General features: G+C 42.5%; 1 protein-coding gene across 2 annotated transcripts; it reads left to right on the top strand.

The window, feature by feature from the left end:
• LOC8064724 (protein RADIALIS-like 3) lies at positions 13472 to 15308 on the top strand. Of its 2 annotated transcripts, none has more exons than XM_021448290.1 (2): positions 13472 to 13944; positions 14925 to 15308. In XM_021448290.1, exons 1-2 carry the CDS (start codon positions 13664 to 13666, stop codon positions 14947 to 14949), a joined length of 306 nt encoding a protein of 101 aa, XP_021303965.1. In that variant the 5' UTR covers positions 13472 to 13663; the 3' UTR covers positions 14950 to 15308. The 2 variants fall into 2 exon arrangements, with proteins under 2 accessions (XP_021303965.1, XP_002441575.2); XM_002441530.2 differs by having other exon boundaries at positions 14922 to 15308.

Below are 15892 nucleotides of genomic sequence, written 5' to 3'. Positions count from 1 at the left end.
GATGGTTACCGTTCTATTCCGGGGTATACAAAAAGTGCATGTACGTGCGTACGTACGTTGCGCCATGCAGATCGCCGCCTCCACCGTCCGATTTAATGTGGACGAAACGACAAATATCTCTCGACTGCACTCGGGTAATGATAAATAGATGTACGTTATCCAAACACGACGTTTTATGTGGCTGAGTTGAATGACGGTTTTTTGTCCGCCGAGTTGCACCTCTTTCTTTTTCCTCGAGATTTTTGTAACGGCTAGGTTAGATCCTACTCTTTTTATCTCCATGTATTCGACAACATTCACTCATTTGGCGAACACATTTCAAACAACTTACTTCCCCAATGGGGGAAAAATCTAACTGCGATCGATGCTAGGTTAAATTATTTTGAGACTGACTAAAGTCTAAAATTATACCACAAATATCAATATCTATAATACAATCAGATTTGTTATTAAATATATTTTTATATTCATATTTTTTTAAGAAAGGGATAGATAGACTTCATCTTATAGGTATATTGATATCTTTTTGAAAAAAAAAAGATATAGATATACTTCATCTTACAAATATATTGATATCTTTTTGATATACTTCATATTACAGATAATTGATGTCTTTTTGAAAAAAAAAAGAGATATAGATATACTTTAAACAAGTTTGAGTACCGACGGAACAAAAAACAAGAATCACCGCTTAAACCTATGGGATCGACCACGCATGTTCTCTCCAGCTCCTCCAAAAGGACTCCTCCTACGTGCGGTTGGCAGAGAGTCGTGCAGTTGGTCAACCACGGACCACGGTCCTTGCACTGCATTACGCCCGGAGAGCCGGACATGCCCGCCGTGGAAGTGGAGGGATCGAGCTCAGGCTGCGAAGAGGAGGCCCGCTCTAGTGCTCTACCGACTACCCCCTTTGGATCGCCGGACGTTGCGCCTACGATTGCTGGGTCGCTGGGACCAACCAGCCGAGACAAACCCAAACCAAAAGTCGGCACGGTGTACACCAGCACGGTGGCGCTGCCATGCCGTCAGAGTCAAACATCCATGTACACACTGTCACACGGAGTGTCGTGTCTCTGCCTCGAGGGCTCGGCTCGTGGACAGCGATGCCCCCCTCCATGTTCAGTCCTTGCCCGCGTCGCCATGTCCATGTCCCGAGCTGGCCGAGCACGACAGCTCCGGTTCATGGCGAGCCACGCACGCACGCACGCACAGTTGCACGGATCGCGCCGAGTTTTACAGAAATCTCCGCGAAAACGATGTGTCTGAACCCTGACGGGCGGGGTAGAGAGAGGAGCGTGAGCGGACAGGATCGGATCGGTCGAGTCGGGGGAATTACACCCGGACAACGACACCCACTCCATCAGCCATCCAATGGCCAACCATCTCCCTCTCTCCCTCGCTGTTCGACGAGAGGTGTGCTCTTGTGCGTTTCACGTGCCGAAAACGACGGGATTTGCCTCCTGATCAGCCACCCAGGCGCAACAGACCGTGTGTGTGTGTGTGTGTGTGTGTGTGGCTCATGGTCGGTGACTGTTCCGTGGTCGATCGACCACCCTTGTATAAATGCCATGGCTTGCGGCTTTAAATTTGTTGAGCCCAGGTCGGTCAGGCACGGTGTCTGTTTCGTGGTCGTTGAGTAGCTGACACTCGGACACGGATGACGGGATGAGAGTGAAAGCCACGCGCATGGTCGGTCCCGGTCCCGGTCCCGGTCGGACCTGGAACGAACCCACTGCAAATAAAAACCCCAACGGTTCTGTCTGTCAGTACACGCACTTGCGGCCGGCCGGCCGTACCCGTGCCATGCGAATTCTCTGCTCCAGCCCCCAGGCTTTCAGATGACACTACTAATAATCCGTGCATCTCGTCATGGTTTAGACGACGCTAAACCGGTGCAGACGGGACGGGCGCGAGGTTACTTGCACGCTAAACCTTTGCTTCGTCTTCGCGTGCCGGCCGTGGCAGACTGACAGCGAGCGAAAGAAAGAAAGAAACGGCTCGGGCAACAAGGCTGCATCTGCGCGCACGCGCGCGCGTGTGCCGCGCTCCCACACAGCTCTTGCAGCTCGTTTCGTTTTCTGCAGGACGGGGGAAAAGGGGACGGTCTGCCGACCGGACGCCAGGGTCGTCGCCGGGAGCACGCTGGGTGTGGCAGGCGTACCATGGCCGTTGGCCTGGCCGGGCAGGCAGCCATCAGTGTTTTGTCAATGAAATCATCCACGGCGTCCCTGGACGACGAACCGCATGATGAGCCACCTTTTGCATGGCAATGGAATGGAATGGATTGTAGGGCGAACACGGCGAGTGGAGGGTCTCATTTGGGCGTCCTCTGCCTGTTCCCTCGCCACGAATCGTTGCCTTTTTATTTTTTTTCCCGCTTCCGTCCGGTGTCCCTTCCCCATCATTCCTCCCTCTCCCGGCCCTCTCCCCAGGCCACCCACTCCGGCAGAAAGTACGATTGGCTGATTTATTGTGAGAGAAAAACACAGCTGAATGGCTGATAGAATCGGCTGATAAACTCAAGCGAATAACTACATGCTTAGCCTGGGCAATCAAGCCCTTACTTAACCCAGTAAAGAGGAGTTTTATTGGCGTCAGTTAACCGTCCAATCCGATCGACCCAAACCTTTCTTTCAGAATTAATGGCCTTAACACAGTCGCAGTCACAGGATTTATGGGCTGGACAGCGACGCTCATTTCATGCACACCCCAGAGCAACGACGTTGACGCCCAGGCCAGGTTCATGATCATCATCAGCTGCTATTTCTTTAGCATTTCCACATGGACCATGCCTCGTCCTGGCTCGCGTCACTCGCGTCGCTGTCCCTGCTCCGGCCGTCCGGCGTGGTGTCTGTGTGTTGTTGCCGATTTTGGAAAATCGGCACTGTAGCACTTTCGTTTGTATTTGACCAATTATAGACTAACTAGGCTCAAAAGATTCGTCTCGTCAATTTCGACCAAACTGTGCAATTAGTTTTTATTTTCGTCTATATTTAATATTCCATGCATGCGTCTAAAGATTCGATGTGACGGGAAATGTGAAAAATTTTACAAAATTTTCTGAGAACTAAACAAGACCCAGGCATCTGGGATTAGAATATCTGCAGTGCTGCACATCCATGAGCCGTCTCAGATAGTGCTTGTTCTGTACTAGCTGCTGGTATATTGTATATGCATGGTTGTTGGGGTCAATATTTTACAGGGATTCAGATTCAGGGCCTGCACAAACAAATGCTTTACCGGGGAATTTTTGGCTTCCCTTGTGGTTGGTTGGTTGGTTTGTTCGTTGGCTTCTAATCAATGGGATTTGTCTCTGCTCTTGTTGGCGAATTAGTTTGGACGTGCCTACGTGAGGCTACTGGTCCGGTGAGGGTGAGTCCAATTATTGTTGCGATGGGCGTGCTGGACCAACCTGTTCTTCATTCTTCGTTATCTCCAGGTAACAAACGCATGTAATGGAGCCAGATGTTCCCCGCGCCCTATGTGTGTGTGTGTGGCTCTAGCTGTGGGACTACAACGAACTAGGAACAAACTCACAACAGCCATTTCCTTGTCTCTACTAACCACTACTGTACTACATATGCATGCAGATAGATGCAGTGGCCGGGCTTGTTATGTCACTGAGTGCAGTGGAGAAGATCTAGCGTCAACTTGTCTCCATGTGTGAACAAGATTTGCAGGCATGTGATTGATCCTGGTTGCTTCAATCTGCAGGTCCAATCCTGCAAACAAACAATCAACTGTAAGGAAATGACATGACTAATTGCCTTCTGGTAATAGTACTATGTGCTGTACAAAGTATAGTAAGCTGCAGCAATTATAGTACAATATACTGCCATGTTTTTTTTTATTTGAAAGCAACTTCTGAGTTTAGACTTTAGAATGAAAAAAAGGGGGGCTAACAGAATGGCCGCTTCAGCACATACCTGTATTTGGCCCCTTTTTGCCTGGCCAAATCAGTAGACAGCTGAGTACTGTATGCTGTGTGCATGCACCATGGGAAAAAATCTCCAGCATCTGCTGTCAGTTCTCGTGTGAAAAAGACTCCGATTTGATCGAAAGCTTAGGATTCCTGATGCGGATCAAACACTTGATGAATTATTAAATTATAAATATATCACCACTTTAAGTAGAGGAATCTATGCCTTGGATACAAAGAATGCGGAAAGAAAGGAGAATTGGGACGGCGTAAAAGGGATTCATTCATTCATTCATCTGATCACGAATCTGGGTGAGATCGACGGATTCATATTTATTTTTCAAAGTACGAATATGATTCATATTTATATTATCGTCATATATACATGCTCACATGCTGATGGTACGTGCTGCTGTCTGCTAGTCTGCTTCCTTTGCTGTTATGGAATGCACCATGCTTTGCTGCCATTCTCTACTTTGAAATATAGTTAACTTAAAATAAACTGCTGAGGACACTTTTAGAATGAGCAGACTAGCTACTAGCTGTGTGCTTTAGACGACAAGACATCTGAATCCCGGGCTTTCACTTTTCTCATGCAGTGCTACTGCTACACTGCTACACTGCATAGCATGCTCTAGGTTTCATTTTGCTTTTTTTTTTTAATAAAAAATAAAAAAAGAAACAACAATATTAAACCTACTACATTTATTGATTTATCGACTTAGATTAATCTGCAGCTTCATAGCTAGCTAGCAGTAGCACACTTGCATGCTTCAGAATGTGAATGTCAGAAGGGTTATCCAACAGTAGTTAAGTTTAAGAAAGAAAACAAATCTGCATGCTGATGCTGTGAGTCAAGGCTCTTCCACCAACCAGCTCGTGTGATCATTGACGACGGACCTACATGCCAGCAGCTGCAATATTCTACTGGTACCTCCCACGGTCGCCTGCTGACCTACACACCATCATAATTCTGCCCTGCCCTGTCATGTGGAGTAGAAGAAGCCTCTGTTTTAGGCCTTGTTTAATGGTGGATACAACCTGCAGCTAGCGCTAGTAAAGTATGGTGACGTGGAAAGAACGCAAGACATCCTGATCATGCATGTTCCAGCACGCCAAGTTGTTTTTGTTACATGTCGAAGAATTCGTCGAACGTGCGTCTGTCACATAATATAGTAGTACTACTCCTAGGTCTCCTTTAGTTGACGAAAAATTTTAGCTATGACTTTTTTTAAATTACAAACAAACTTTATAATTAGTTATTTAATGTTTTATGTATGCGTTTAAAGATTTAAAAAATTTAATGTAACGAAAAATCTTGAAATTTTCTAGAACTAAACAAGGCCCTAGCTCCGTCACAGGCACGTCCTGTCCACTGACAAAACCTCCATTGTTCTGAATATATATTACTAAGGGACTGTTTAGATGCATTTAAAAACCCAAAAATTTATAAGATTATCTATCCCATTAAACCTTGCGGCACATGCATGCCTGGAGTATTAAATATAAATAAAAAATAAGTAATTATAAAGTTTACAAATAATTCACGAGATAAATCTTTTAAGCCTAGTTAGTCTTGGACAATGTTTGTCAAATACAAATAAAAGTGACTAAATCTTATAACCATTCAAAAATATTTTTCTCTTATAATAAATCAGCCAACAGTTTTTTCCGTTATGGCTTATGAGCCAAACGAATAAGGCCGTAACAGTGATTGCTGCGGTGTTAATGTTATGCTGGTAGTAATGTCCAAGCAGAAGGCAACAATGGGGAATTGACGAAACCTCCTCTCCTCTCCTCTCCGTGTCCGTGTCCGTGTCCGTCCTATTCCTCCAGCAGCAGCAGTAATCGCGATCTTGATGGTGTTTAAATTTAAATAAAGAAGAATGGAATGGAAGCAAAGCAAGCAAGGCCTTGTTTAGTTCCAAAATATTTTGTAAAATTGACACGGTAGCTTTTTCGTTTGTATTTGACAAATATTGTCCAATCATGGACTAACTAGACTCAAAAGATTCGTCTCGTCAATTCCGACCAAACTGTGTAATTAGTTTTTATTTTTGTTTATATTTAATACTTCATGCATGTGTCTAAAGATTTGATGTGACGGGGAATCTGAAAAATTTTGCAAAATTTTTTTGGAAGTAAACAAGACCCAAAGCAGCAGCCAGGGCGTCGTTGCTGGCCATTTATGCCGGGCGGCAGGACATGCACAGGCGGCCGGCCCAGGAATCTGAGGACCATTCCTTTCGGATTCCGATTCCCAGCACCTCTCTTCATCGTCCTCCGCCGCAGCTGCAGTTTTCAGGGCACAGCTGTGGCGGTGCAAGGACGGGGACGGGGACACCCACCCGGGACAGGCCAGCCACGCGCTCGTAGTCTCGTACTCAGGCCTTGTTTAGTTCCTAAAATTTTGGAAAAACGACACTGTAACACTTTCGTTTGTGTTTAACAAATATTTTTCAATCATCGACTAACTAGGCTCAAAAAATTCGTCTCGTCAATTCCGACCAAACTGTGCAATTAGTTTTTATTTTTGTTTATTTTTAATACTCCATGCATACGTCTAAAGATTCGATGTGACGGAGAATGTGAAAAATTTTGCAAAATTTTTTGGCAACTAAACAAGGCCTTGGCAACTCACTGCTAACACACAATGCCACGTAGCGCGTGCCACGTGGACTCCATATTGCAACTGCATCCGTCGCATCGCGTGTAACAGCGTGGAGGCTTTTTGTTCGGATTCGGAGAGAGGAGCACAGAAAGGAAATGAATTTTCGTTTTGCAAATGTTGGGTTGGGTCCAATTTTCCACGAGTCTCGTAGTACATTGCATGGCCCAGCCCACGAGTCATTGGGTTTGCTTGCTATAGTAGCAGAATAGTCCTGCACTCAAAGAAAAAAAAAAGGTTGAAACAGGTATAGGTTGAACAAGTCAACACACTAAGGGCCTGTTTGGTACAGCTCACAACAACTTCATGAGCTGTTTTTTTTACCAAACACTTATTTCCAAAACAGCTTTATGAGTGAAGCTGTTTTTCCTCTCATCTCACAAAGAAATAAGTTGGATGAAGCTGAAAAAAAGTAGCTTATTGCAGCTCCTCCCTCATTTCTCTCTCTCAACTATGTATAAAGTAGTTGGTGAAGCTATTTTGCCAAACACTTTTTTCAAAACAGCTCAGCTTCATCTAGAAAGTCACTCATGAAACTGTTTTCTAAAAAAACAGGTTTACTAGTGAAGTTGAGCTGTGCCAAACAAGCCCTAAGACAGGCATAGTACTGGTACCGGTGTGCATGTTGCTCTGAATAGGCGGTGGTACGTGGACCATGTGCATGTTGCTCTGAATAGGCGGTGGTACGTGGACCAGTCAATAGTCATTAGGGACGGTCGTCAACGGAGTTGAAATAGAAGCAATCACCATGATTATTTCCAAATTGCCATCTGCTAGGCCAGTTTTAGTGGGATTTTACGAGAGTTACATATTAGATATGCTGACATGACACTATATTGATGAAGAGAGATGATAAGAATTTCATGAGAATATAGATAAGAGTTTCATTTTTAGAAGTAAAGATAGTTTTATAGGGATAAAACTCTTTTACACTGCTTTTAAAATACAAGTGTTTTGAAAACTGGACCGTAAAACTCTCATTGAGACTGGTCTTAATAGCACACATGGCCTTAATAGCACACATGCATGGACAGTCTGTCACCACGATAGTAGCTTCCGAGTAGCAACAATGTTTAACCGGTTAATCAAGATACATACATCATTGCATCAACAAGTGTCGGTGTCAAGATTAGTCGAGGTAATCGGTCCCAAAGCCCAAATGTCAATCTCCTTGGCGCTTAGTAATGGGTGAAGAAAAAGCTTACCTGAATAACAACAGGTCTCGTAAGGTGAGTGAAATGAAAACAAGGTTTTGAGCATAATCATGAAGAGGAAACTGAATTTTGAGAAGAATGTTAGTTTTTGACAAAACTACGACCACATTCACGTATTGAAGTCTAAAGAGTTCTTTTGTGTATTTGTTCATAAAAAAGTAATGCGTGTCCCGGTCACAGGATTCTATGATCTACTGGAGTTTTTTTTTTTTTTTTTGAAACTGGACGAAGAGCAACAGTGAGGATCGAAGGGTGCATAGCTGCTCAAAGAGGGACTGAGGGCATATCTGCAAGACAAAATAAAGGCCAGGGAGTGGTATGTGAATGTGCAAAAACGTTTTGTACCATGATGTAAGACTGCAGAAGTCGGAAGGACCTGAAAAAACCCGTTCAGGGGCATATTCGCAAGGGAAAACTTGCAGCCTGGGGTGTACTTCAAGGAGGCCAGGTTCCAATTTTATCAGATGTCTCCGAAGAGACGGCGCAGCTACGGCAGCTGAGCTTATAAGCTGGTGTTTGCGTCGTTCGCTAGCCGGTCTGGTACTAAATCCTGAGTTCGCTACTCGTTTGCTTCCCCGCAAGCCGCTACGACGACGCCACGCCGCGTGGGCTGCGTCCTTTGGCGCGGCCCAGCTATCATGAGAAACAGCAGAGCGGGCTTCGTGGTTTCCATTTGGGAAGATTCCTTGCCCATTTTATTCGAGCCGAGTGAACAATTAAACCGGCCTATACTAGTATAGTGGCCTGTAAAATACATTTATACATTAATTAATTACTAACTCATTAGAAAAATGGATTCACTCAGAAAATTAACATGTATATATATATTCCTTATCATAAAAATAGTGATAAAATTATATTTCCGACACAAAAAATCAACTAGTACGGTGATCACCATTTCTTTGGAGGAAAAAGGGAAAAACTAGTGCGGCTCTCGAGAAGTCGTGAGTAGGTCCATGAAGAGTACCCCGATCCATGGGTGCATTTATCAGGGCTCAGCTGCCCTAGATTTTGACATCAGTCGCAGTTTGGTTAGCCCTTAATTTTTGTATGCTGATGCTCTGTCGATGGTGCTAGATCTTATATATGACCTTTTGGCTCTCTTATTACAACCTTCTTTTCTGCTATATATATATATATATATATATATATATATATATATATATATGAGATACTAGGTTCCAGTTCCACTGTTCCAGTCGTGTTCAAACATTGATGGTTAAGTTGAGAACCTTATAGGATATTTTTTTTAGATAATGGATATAAAATTCGGACTCTACATCCGAGGATGTACACAGCCCAGTCGTTGTAGTGTATTTGTTGTATGGATCTGATCATCTGGGCTTACATGTTTGGTTAAATTTTATTGCTATCATTTTTTGTGCTCAAGCTTTCGAGGGAACCTTTGAAACAAACCGTGTAGGTATACTGTAAATAAACTCCGCTTGTCCAGATTTTTTTTTTGGAAATGAACCAGGCATGACCACTTCTCTAGTATTTACTATGTCCAAATTTAATGGCCAACTGCAAGAATAGTGGTCAGCATCCATGTTCAGTTCTTTGCTGCTTATGAGTCTGATGAAAAACCTTCTCCATGTCATTTGGAAAGAAGCCCGGCCCAAAGCTTTATGGGCCAGGCCCATCATTTGATAAGCTCAGAAAGTATTATTGACTCTTTGTTCTAGTAGAGGTAGAGGTGAACGCTGAAAACCCTCTTAAAGAGAGCACTGAAAATAAATTAAAAATTCAATGTTGTCGTCGACCAAGATGTGTGCTGCACTATCAACTGGCTTCAAGCTACAGCACCATTGTTTTGAAACGAACAGAGCATCTATCTTGGCCAACCTGAAAGTCATGCTTGCCTAACTTTCAGCATCTCATCTGCACACCACCAGAACCGTGCGGTGCTGCTGCCACAGGCATTCATGCTACTTGCAGAGCTGTTCTTGGATAGCTTGCTGCATGCAAACTCCATACATAGTGCAACACTGCAACAATAATGTCATCCGATTAGCTGAATATATCTACAGTCTCCAGATAAACACCATACTTTGAGACTGAAAATTCGTCATTTATGTCACTCATCATTTCATCCGAGATGCCAATTTTTGGCAAGCCGGCGACGACAGGGAGGAGGATTAGACGTTAATTGAATAAAATTTACGGGTGAAAAAAAAACAGGCACCAGACAGCAGAGGTAGGGCGTGCAAGGTTAGCTTTACAGTACAGCAGATAGACAGTAGTGTATATATCCCGGGGGTCCCCGTTGTTTTCATCATCTGGTATCTCCAAAAGCCGGCGGCCGCCGGAGACGATATCTTATCGCCGGGGAGACACAGACACCCGTCCCTGTAGCCGCTGATACGGAGAGATCCGGCCCGGCCGGATAGATGCTTATCGCCCAGCCCCAGCACAGCGGCGGCAGCCTACCCGGAAAGCCAGCGCCCTGCGCCGCGCGTGGCCAGCACCGCCTCGTCTCGTCTCAAGATTCTTCCCCAGGGGCTTGTTCGGTAGGAGAAGAGAATTTCTCTGAAGGAATGGAATCTCTTGGCACACCTGTAACCTGCTGTTGCAGCCTGATCCATCGTGGAGGTCGAATTCGTAATCTGCATACTGATGGAGAGAAAAGCTGCGCCGCTTTTGAATTCGGGCCTATTTGGTTGGTTGGTGGGTTCAGTTCAGGCAACCTCACCACACGGTTCAAATTGAACGATGCAGCAGCTTCTACTCCGTCCATGGCCGGATTCTTCAGAAAACCAACGCGCGGCTCTGAACGATGCAGGGTCATCGTACAAGCACAGTCACACTAACCACAGTGGCGCGAGCAGAATCGGCGCAATAATTGTGGAGGCTATGACCAGCTTCACTGTTAAAAGTTCGATGGAGCGGGGCAGGGCATCGATCGGTCGATGGATGGATTCTCGCAGCTTTCCGGGCAACAGTAGCAGACTAGCTAGCTAGCAGCACCTACTGGTTCCTTCTTGCTTGGCCGACAGAGGAACAACAACATGTCAACATGCCACTGCAGATTAAAGCGTAAGCTGCTGCCTGAGATCGATATATAGAGAAATGATAAGGATTCCATTTGGAGGCAGCCCAGGCCAGGCAGGGGGAAAGCAAAAGGGCCCGGTGTGAATCTACGCGCGTAACTGCATGCAGGTTTGCTTGGCCTTGGCAGCATATGTTCTTCTTGCTAGACTGCAGTTGCCAGAACAGAATCCAGCACCCTACCTGCAGCTAGCCTGGGGAGACCAACTTGTGTGATATAATTTGATTTGAGAGCGGCAACGTATCATTCCTGCCCATCATCAGTGAATGCAGGATCTTGGAAGAATTCCACACACCGTGGGAGCATCTTGTATATTATTTGTGAGACGCAGGAAATAAAGTTTCCTTCTTTTTTTTTCTGAATATAAAAAATATGTTATTTACGGTCTTTGTTATGAAGTGATTTTTCAGAGCTAGCATCTTGCAAGATGCTCCTCAAACAGTGCAGTGCACCACACAATTGATACTAGCTAGTGTTTTATTACATTCCGTTCAACGAAAGAAACAAACGGTACCATGCATTTCCTTTCTAGAGAATATATATGAGCGATCGAGATTCTAGCAAGATAATCTGTGGCATATTTATTTTTAGTGAAGATATAGATTTTGATAATTAACAAGAGGCTATGATTCGTTTTCGTAGCAAAAGACGACCGGTATGGGGATGGTGTGCGTGTCGACTTCCATAGATTGATAAAGCTCACAATTAGAAAGGAGAAAAACTTTGCACAGAACAGATCGCGCGCTTCGGTCAGATCAACATATCAACCGCAACATGATTTTTTTTTGATTCAGCAACATGAATTTATTTGTATAGTGCACAAACCACAAAAGCCAAAAGGCAATCCAAGCTTGAACGATCATTGTATACTCCTACAATCCAAAATATATGTCCTCCTCACTCGAAGATTTTAAACTTTGATCAGTGATTTGTAAAGAATCACACATATATTGACAATAGAAAAAGTAACACTTTCGTTTGTATTTGACAAATATTGTCCGATCATATACTAACTAGGCTCAAAAGATTCATCTCGTCAATTCCGATTAAACTGTGCAATTAGTTTTCATTTTCGTCTATATTTAATACTCCATGCATACCTCTAAAGATTCAAGGTGATGGGGAATCTGAAAAATTTGGCAAATTTTTTTGGGAACTAAACAAGGCTAGTTTCAAAAAAAATTCAAGATTCCACATCACATCGAATCTTGTGGCATATGCATGGAGCGTTAAATATAGATGAAAACAAAACTAATTGCACAGTTTACCTGTAAATTGCGAGATGAATCTTTTGAACTTAGTTAGTCCATCATTAGATAATATTTGTCAAATAAAAACGAAAGTGCTAAAGTGACCAAAAACGCAAAAATTTGAGAACTGAACAAGGCCTTACTAGCTCGAAGTATTGTATGTCCAGATAAGCCCTAAACTAATGTTGGGTTCAATTTACTCCCCTTAACTATTTAAGTTGGTTCAAAATGTACCCCTTAATAATAAGATTTTTCTTTGTTATTTCTCTATGTACAAGTTGAAATTTAATTTCAAAATTAGTGAGGTAATATTGAACATAGTATGAAATTTATCATTACGTTTAAATACAATTGTATTTATAATGTTAATTTATTGTTATATGTCCTAACATGTCAAAATATTGATAAAATTTATGATATAATTTTTAAACATAAACTATATATGGTGCTAGCTATCTCCTCACAAAATTTGAAATTAAAAATCATCTTGAATGTAGAGAAACAAAAAGGACAAATCTTATTGAGGGGCTAAATTGAACCAGCTGGGATAATTGAGGGGAGTAAACTGAACCAAATGATTATATTGTTTACGGGATTAACTGAACATAGGCTATACTTGAGCGCAGTAGTTTGGACTTTTTTCCACAATATAGGAAAATACTGTTATACTCATATATATTGAAAGTATATTCATTATGCTTATTTATTTTTATATTCTTTAAAAACATCATATATATATATAATAGTTAATTAATGAGTTAAGCCTTGGCTATGAAAAAATGAGAACAGATATAAAAATGCGAATGAGACACTTGGATTGTAGAATGAGATTCTAAAATCCAACTATGTATCCAAATTAAACCCTACTATTCGGAGACTCTTAATACTGTGCAAGTGCAATAGATTCAAACACCGTACCCTTCATGCATTTTTATCTAGAATTTATATTCTACATCTATCTAGAATCAATGTACAAATAAGATCCAAACGGAAAATTAATTAATTTGAAGGCTAGAAATAATCACACACCAACACGCGTATGCGTGCGTGTATATATTTAGATTTGTTTATAACCTTTGGTCTAGCTATCCTTTGGTGGATTGTAACTGTAGGTTGTATTAACGTGAGCTAGCAGCACGGATATATCAGGATCGATCATGCATGTTGAACCATGGTCAAGGAGAGAGAGAGTGCCAGTGGCACACGCAGCGCCAAGCAAAGATAAAGGATCGGAGCACGCACGTACGTCACGTAGGTGTCAGCAGCGAGCTCGGCTGGTACCATGTTCCGACCGTACCATACGTGTGCATGCACACACGCTATATATAATACGCTCCTCCTGCCAGCCAGTTTCATCATCTCAGCAACGAACCATTTGCATGCATGCATGCACTCTCTCGACATCTGGAAGTAGCAAGCTATATAGCTAGATATATAGAACGATCTCACACACTAACACTGACAGTTCACGCTTGTAGAAGTCGTAGCAGCAGCTAGCTAGGCTAGCAGCACTCAGCGACCCGTGCTCGACCTAGCTAGAATCAACAGAACACAAGCTAGCAAATGGCTTCCGGCGGGTCGTCGTCGTCGTCGTCCCGGGCGTGGACGCAGCGGCAGAACAAGCAGTTCGAGTGCGCGCTGGCGGTGTATGACCGGGAGACACCGGACCGGTGGCACAACATCGCCCGCTACATGGGCGGCACCAAGTCCGCCGACGAGGTGCGCCGCCACTTCGAGCAGCTCGTCCACGACGTCACCCAGATCGAGGCCGGCCGCGTCCCCTTCCCCCGCTACGGCTACGGCAGCGCGCCGCCCGCCGGCGGCGGCGGCCTTGACGACACCAGGTATATATATACTATACCTACCTTAGTCATCGATCACATCAACCACTTTGGCTCGTCGTCGCAGTTAGTTCGGCAGTTTGGTACGTAGCTAGGTCTAGGTGTGTATGCATGTGGAACTGTGGACATGCATGGCATGCACTACAGTTGAGTTGAGCTGTTGCTGGTTAGTCACATGAGATCTAATCCTGATGCATGCATGTGTGACAGTGATGAGCTTTATTATTGGAAAGGTAGCTAGATACTTCCTCCATACCATAAAGAAAATTATTTTGAATAAGGTTTGGGTCAAACATTAGAAATATAAATTATGAATAACTTTAAGTTGTTGAATTTGAAAATGTGGAAACGATATAAAAAAATTTGTCTTGAAAGATACTTTTATAAAAGCATACATATACCACCTTTTGATAAATATTTTTATAAATACAATGAGTCAAAATTAGGCTTTAGAGACAATGTCGTTGTCCTAAATAACTTGAGGGAGTACATACATATATATATATATATGTAGCATATATATTAAAACAAACAAAACGGTGCTATATATATACGTGTAGATACTAGATAGATATGTGTACATTAATTCCACATGCATGATGCATCCGGCCTGTATATCATCCTTTGCCGACATCTCCGTTGTCTGACACATATGAAGAGCTAGCAAAGCTACGTTGACACATGCCCTCACATGCTAGCTGCATGCACGAACGCATCTCTTAGGGCCTGTTTAGACGAGCTAATTAAGGCTAGCTACTAGTTAGTTAGACTAAAAAATAGCTTAAATTAACTTAGTTTGGCTAGCTAGCTAACTAGTTAGAAACTTGACTAAAAAATTTATCCTATCTATTAGCCTATCTATTTGGATGCACTTGGACTAATTTTCGCTAGCTAGTAATTAGCACTTGTTCCAAATTGGTCCTTAATTGTTCAGTCAAAAAAAATTGGCCCTTAATTATGTGTTTTATTGGATGCACCAGCAGGGCCAAGTACATGAAGTTCCAGTGATTAAGACAAATGACGGCTGCCCGAGAGACGCGTACAACCATGCATGTACATATATATTTATATATAATATATATGTATGACAGTTCTTTGCAACTGTGGTGTAAACTTATACTATTACCGTGCAATGGCTCTCCGAAAATAAACCTAGCTATATTAGGGAAGAAGAAGGAGGCGAAGAAGGAAGAGGTATCATCGTAATTTTACCCTCCTGTATATATATGATGTACAATTGTAGATTAGTTAATTATTAGACTGACATTGATCGATCGATGATCGGTCAATGCTGCTGAAATAATGTACATGTAAGCTATATTCTAGCTAGTATCACAATCAATGTAAAGTGTTCATCAGCTTCTCCATTCGAGAACAAATACTTCCAAACACTGCTCTATTGGGCACACCGCTTTTCATGAGAATAAACGTACTATCTCTCAAAAATTAATAATAAGAATAAACTTATCATGTACATATATATTCAATATAGATTTATTACTACCACTACTCGGATATATATATATATAATTCCATTGGACACACGACACTTTGACTGCTCCAAGGGATATGCTATTCTTCCGTCAAATATTCTGCTTTTTTTTCCCGAGCCCTCGGATTATGGAGTTTTGTTTTATTTACTGGATTCATATATACATTTCGAAAACACAAGTTTTCTTGGCCTCATGCTCATTAATCTCATAAAAAGGGTGCTATTGGATTTATAATTTTTTTTAGTAGTCCCTGTTCAAATCATACGTCATGCTTTAGCCGTAATCTAAATCAAAATTATTTAATTTAACTAAGTTTATAGAAAATTATAATAATACTACTGTACCGGATTAATTAGCTTGACTAAATGATCCACATGAAATATGTTTTCACAGTGATTTATTTGAACTAGTAGCTTGTCTATGTGAAGTTAGACTTATTAGCACGAAGCTAAAGTTAT

Source organism: Sorghum bicolor, chromosome 9 (assembly GCF_000003195.3).
Source record: "Sorghum bicolor cultivar BTx623 chromosome 9, Sorghum_bicolor_NCBIv3, whole genome shotgun sequence".
In the NCBI taxonomy this organism is placed as follows: Eukaryota; Viridiplantae; Streptophyta; class Magnoliopsida; order Poales; family Poaceae; genus Sorghum; species Sorghum bicolor.
This window is presented reverse-complemented; position numbering and strand designations above follow the sequence as displayed.

Excerpts from the sequence above, each read along its gene's own strand:
- LOC8064724 (XM_002441530.2), top strand. The coding sequence starts at position 13,664 with ATGGCTTCCGGCGGGTCGTCGTCGTCGTCGTCCCGGGCGTGGACGCAG. Across the intron at positions 13,945-14,921 it reads GGCGGCCTTGACGACACCAG|CAGGGCCAAGTACATGAAGT; the intron begins GTATATATATAC and ends TGGATGCACCAG.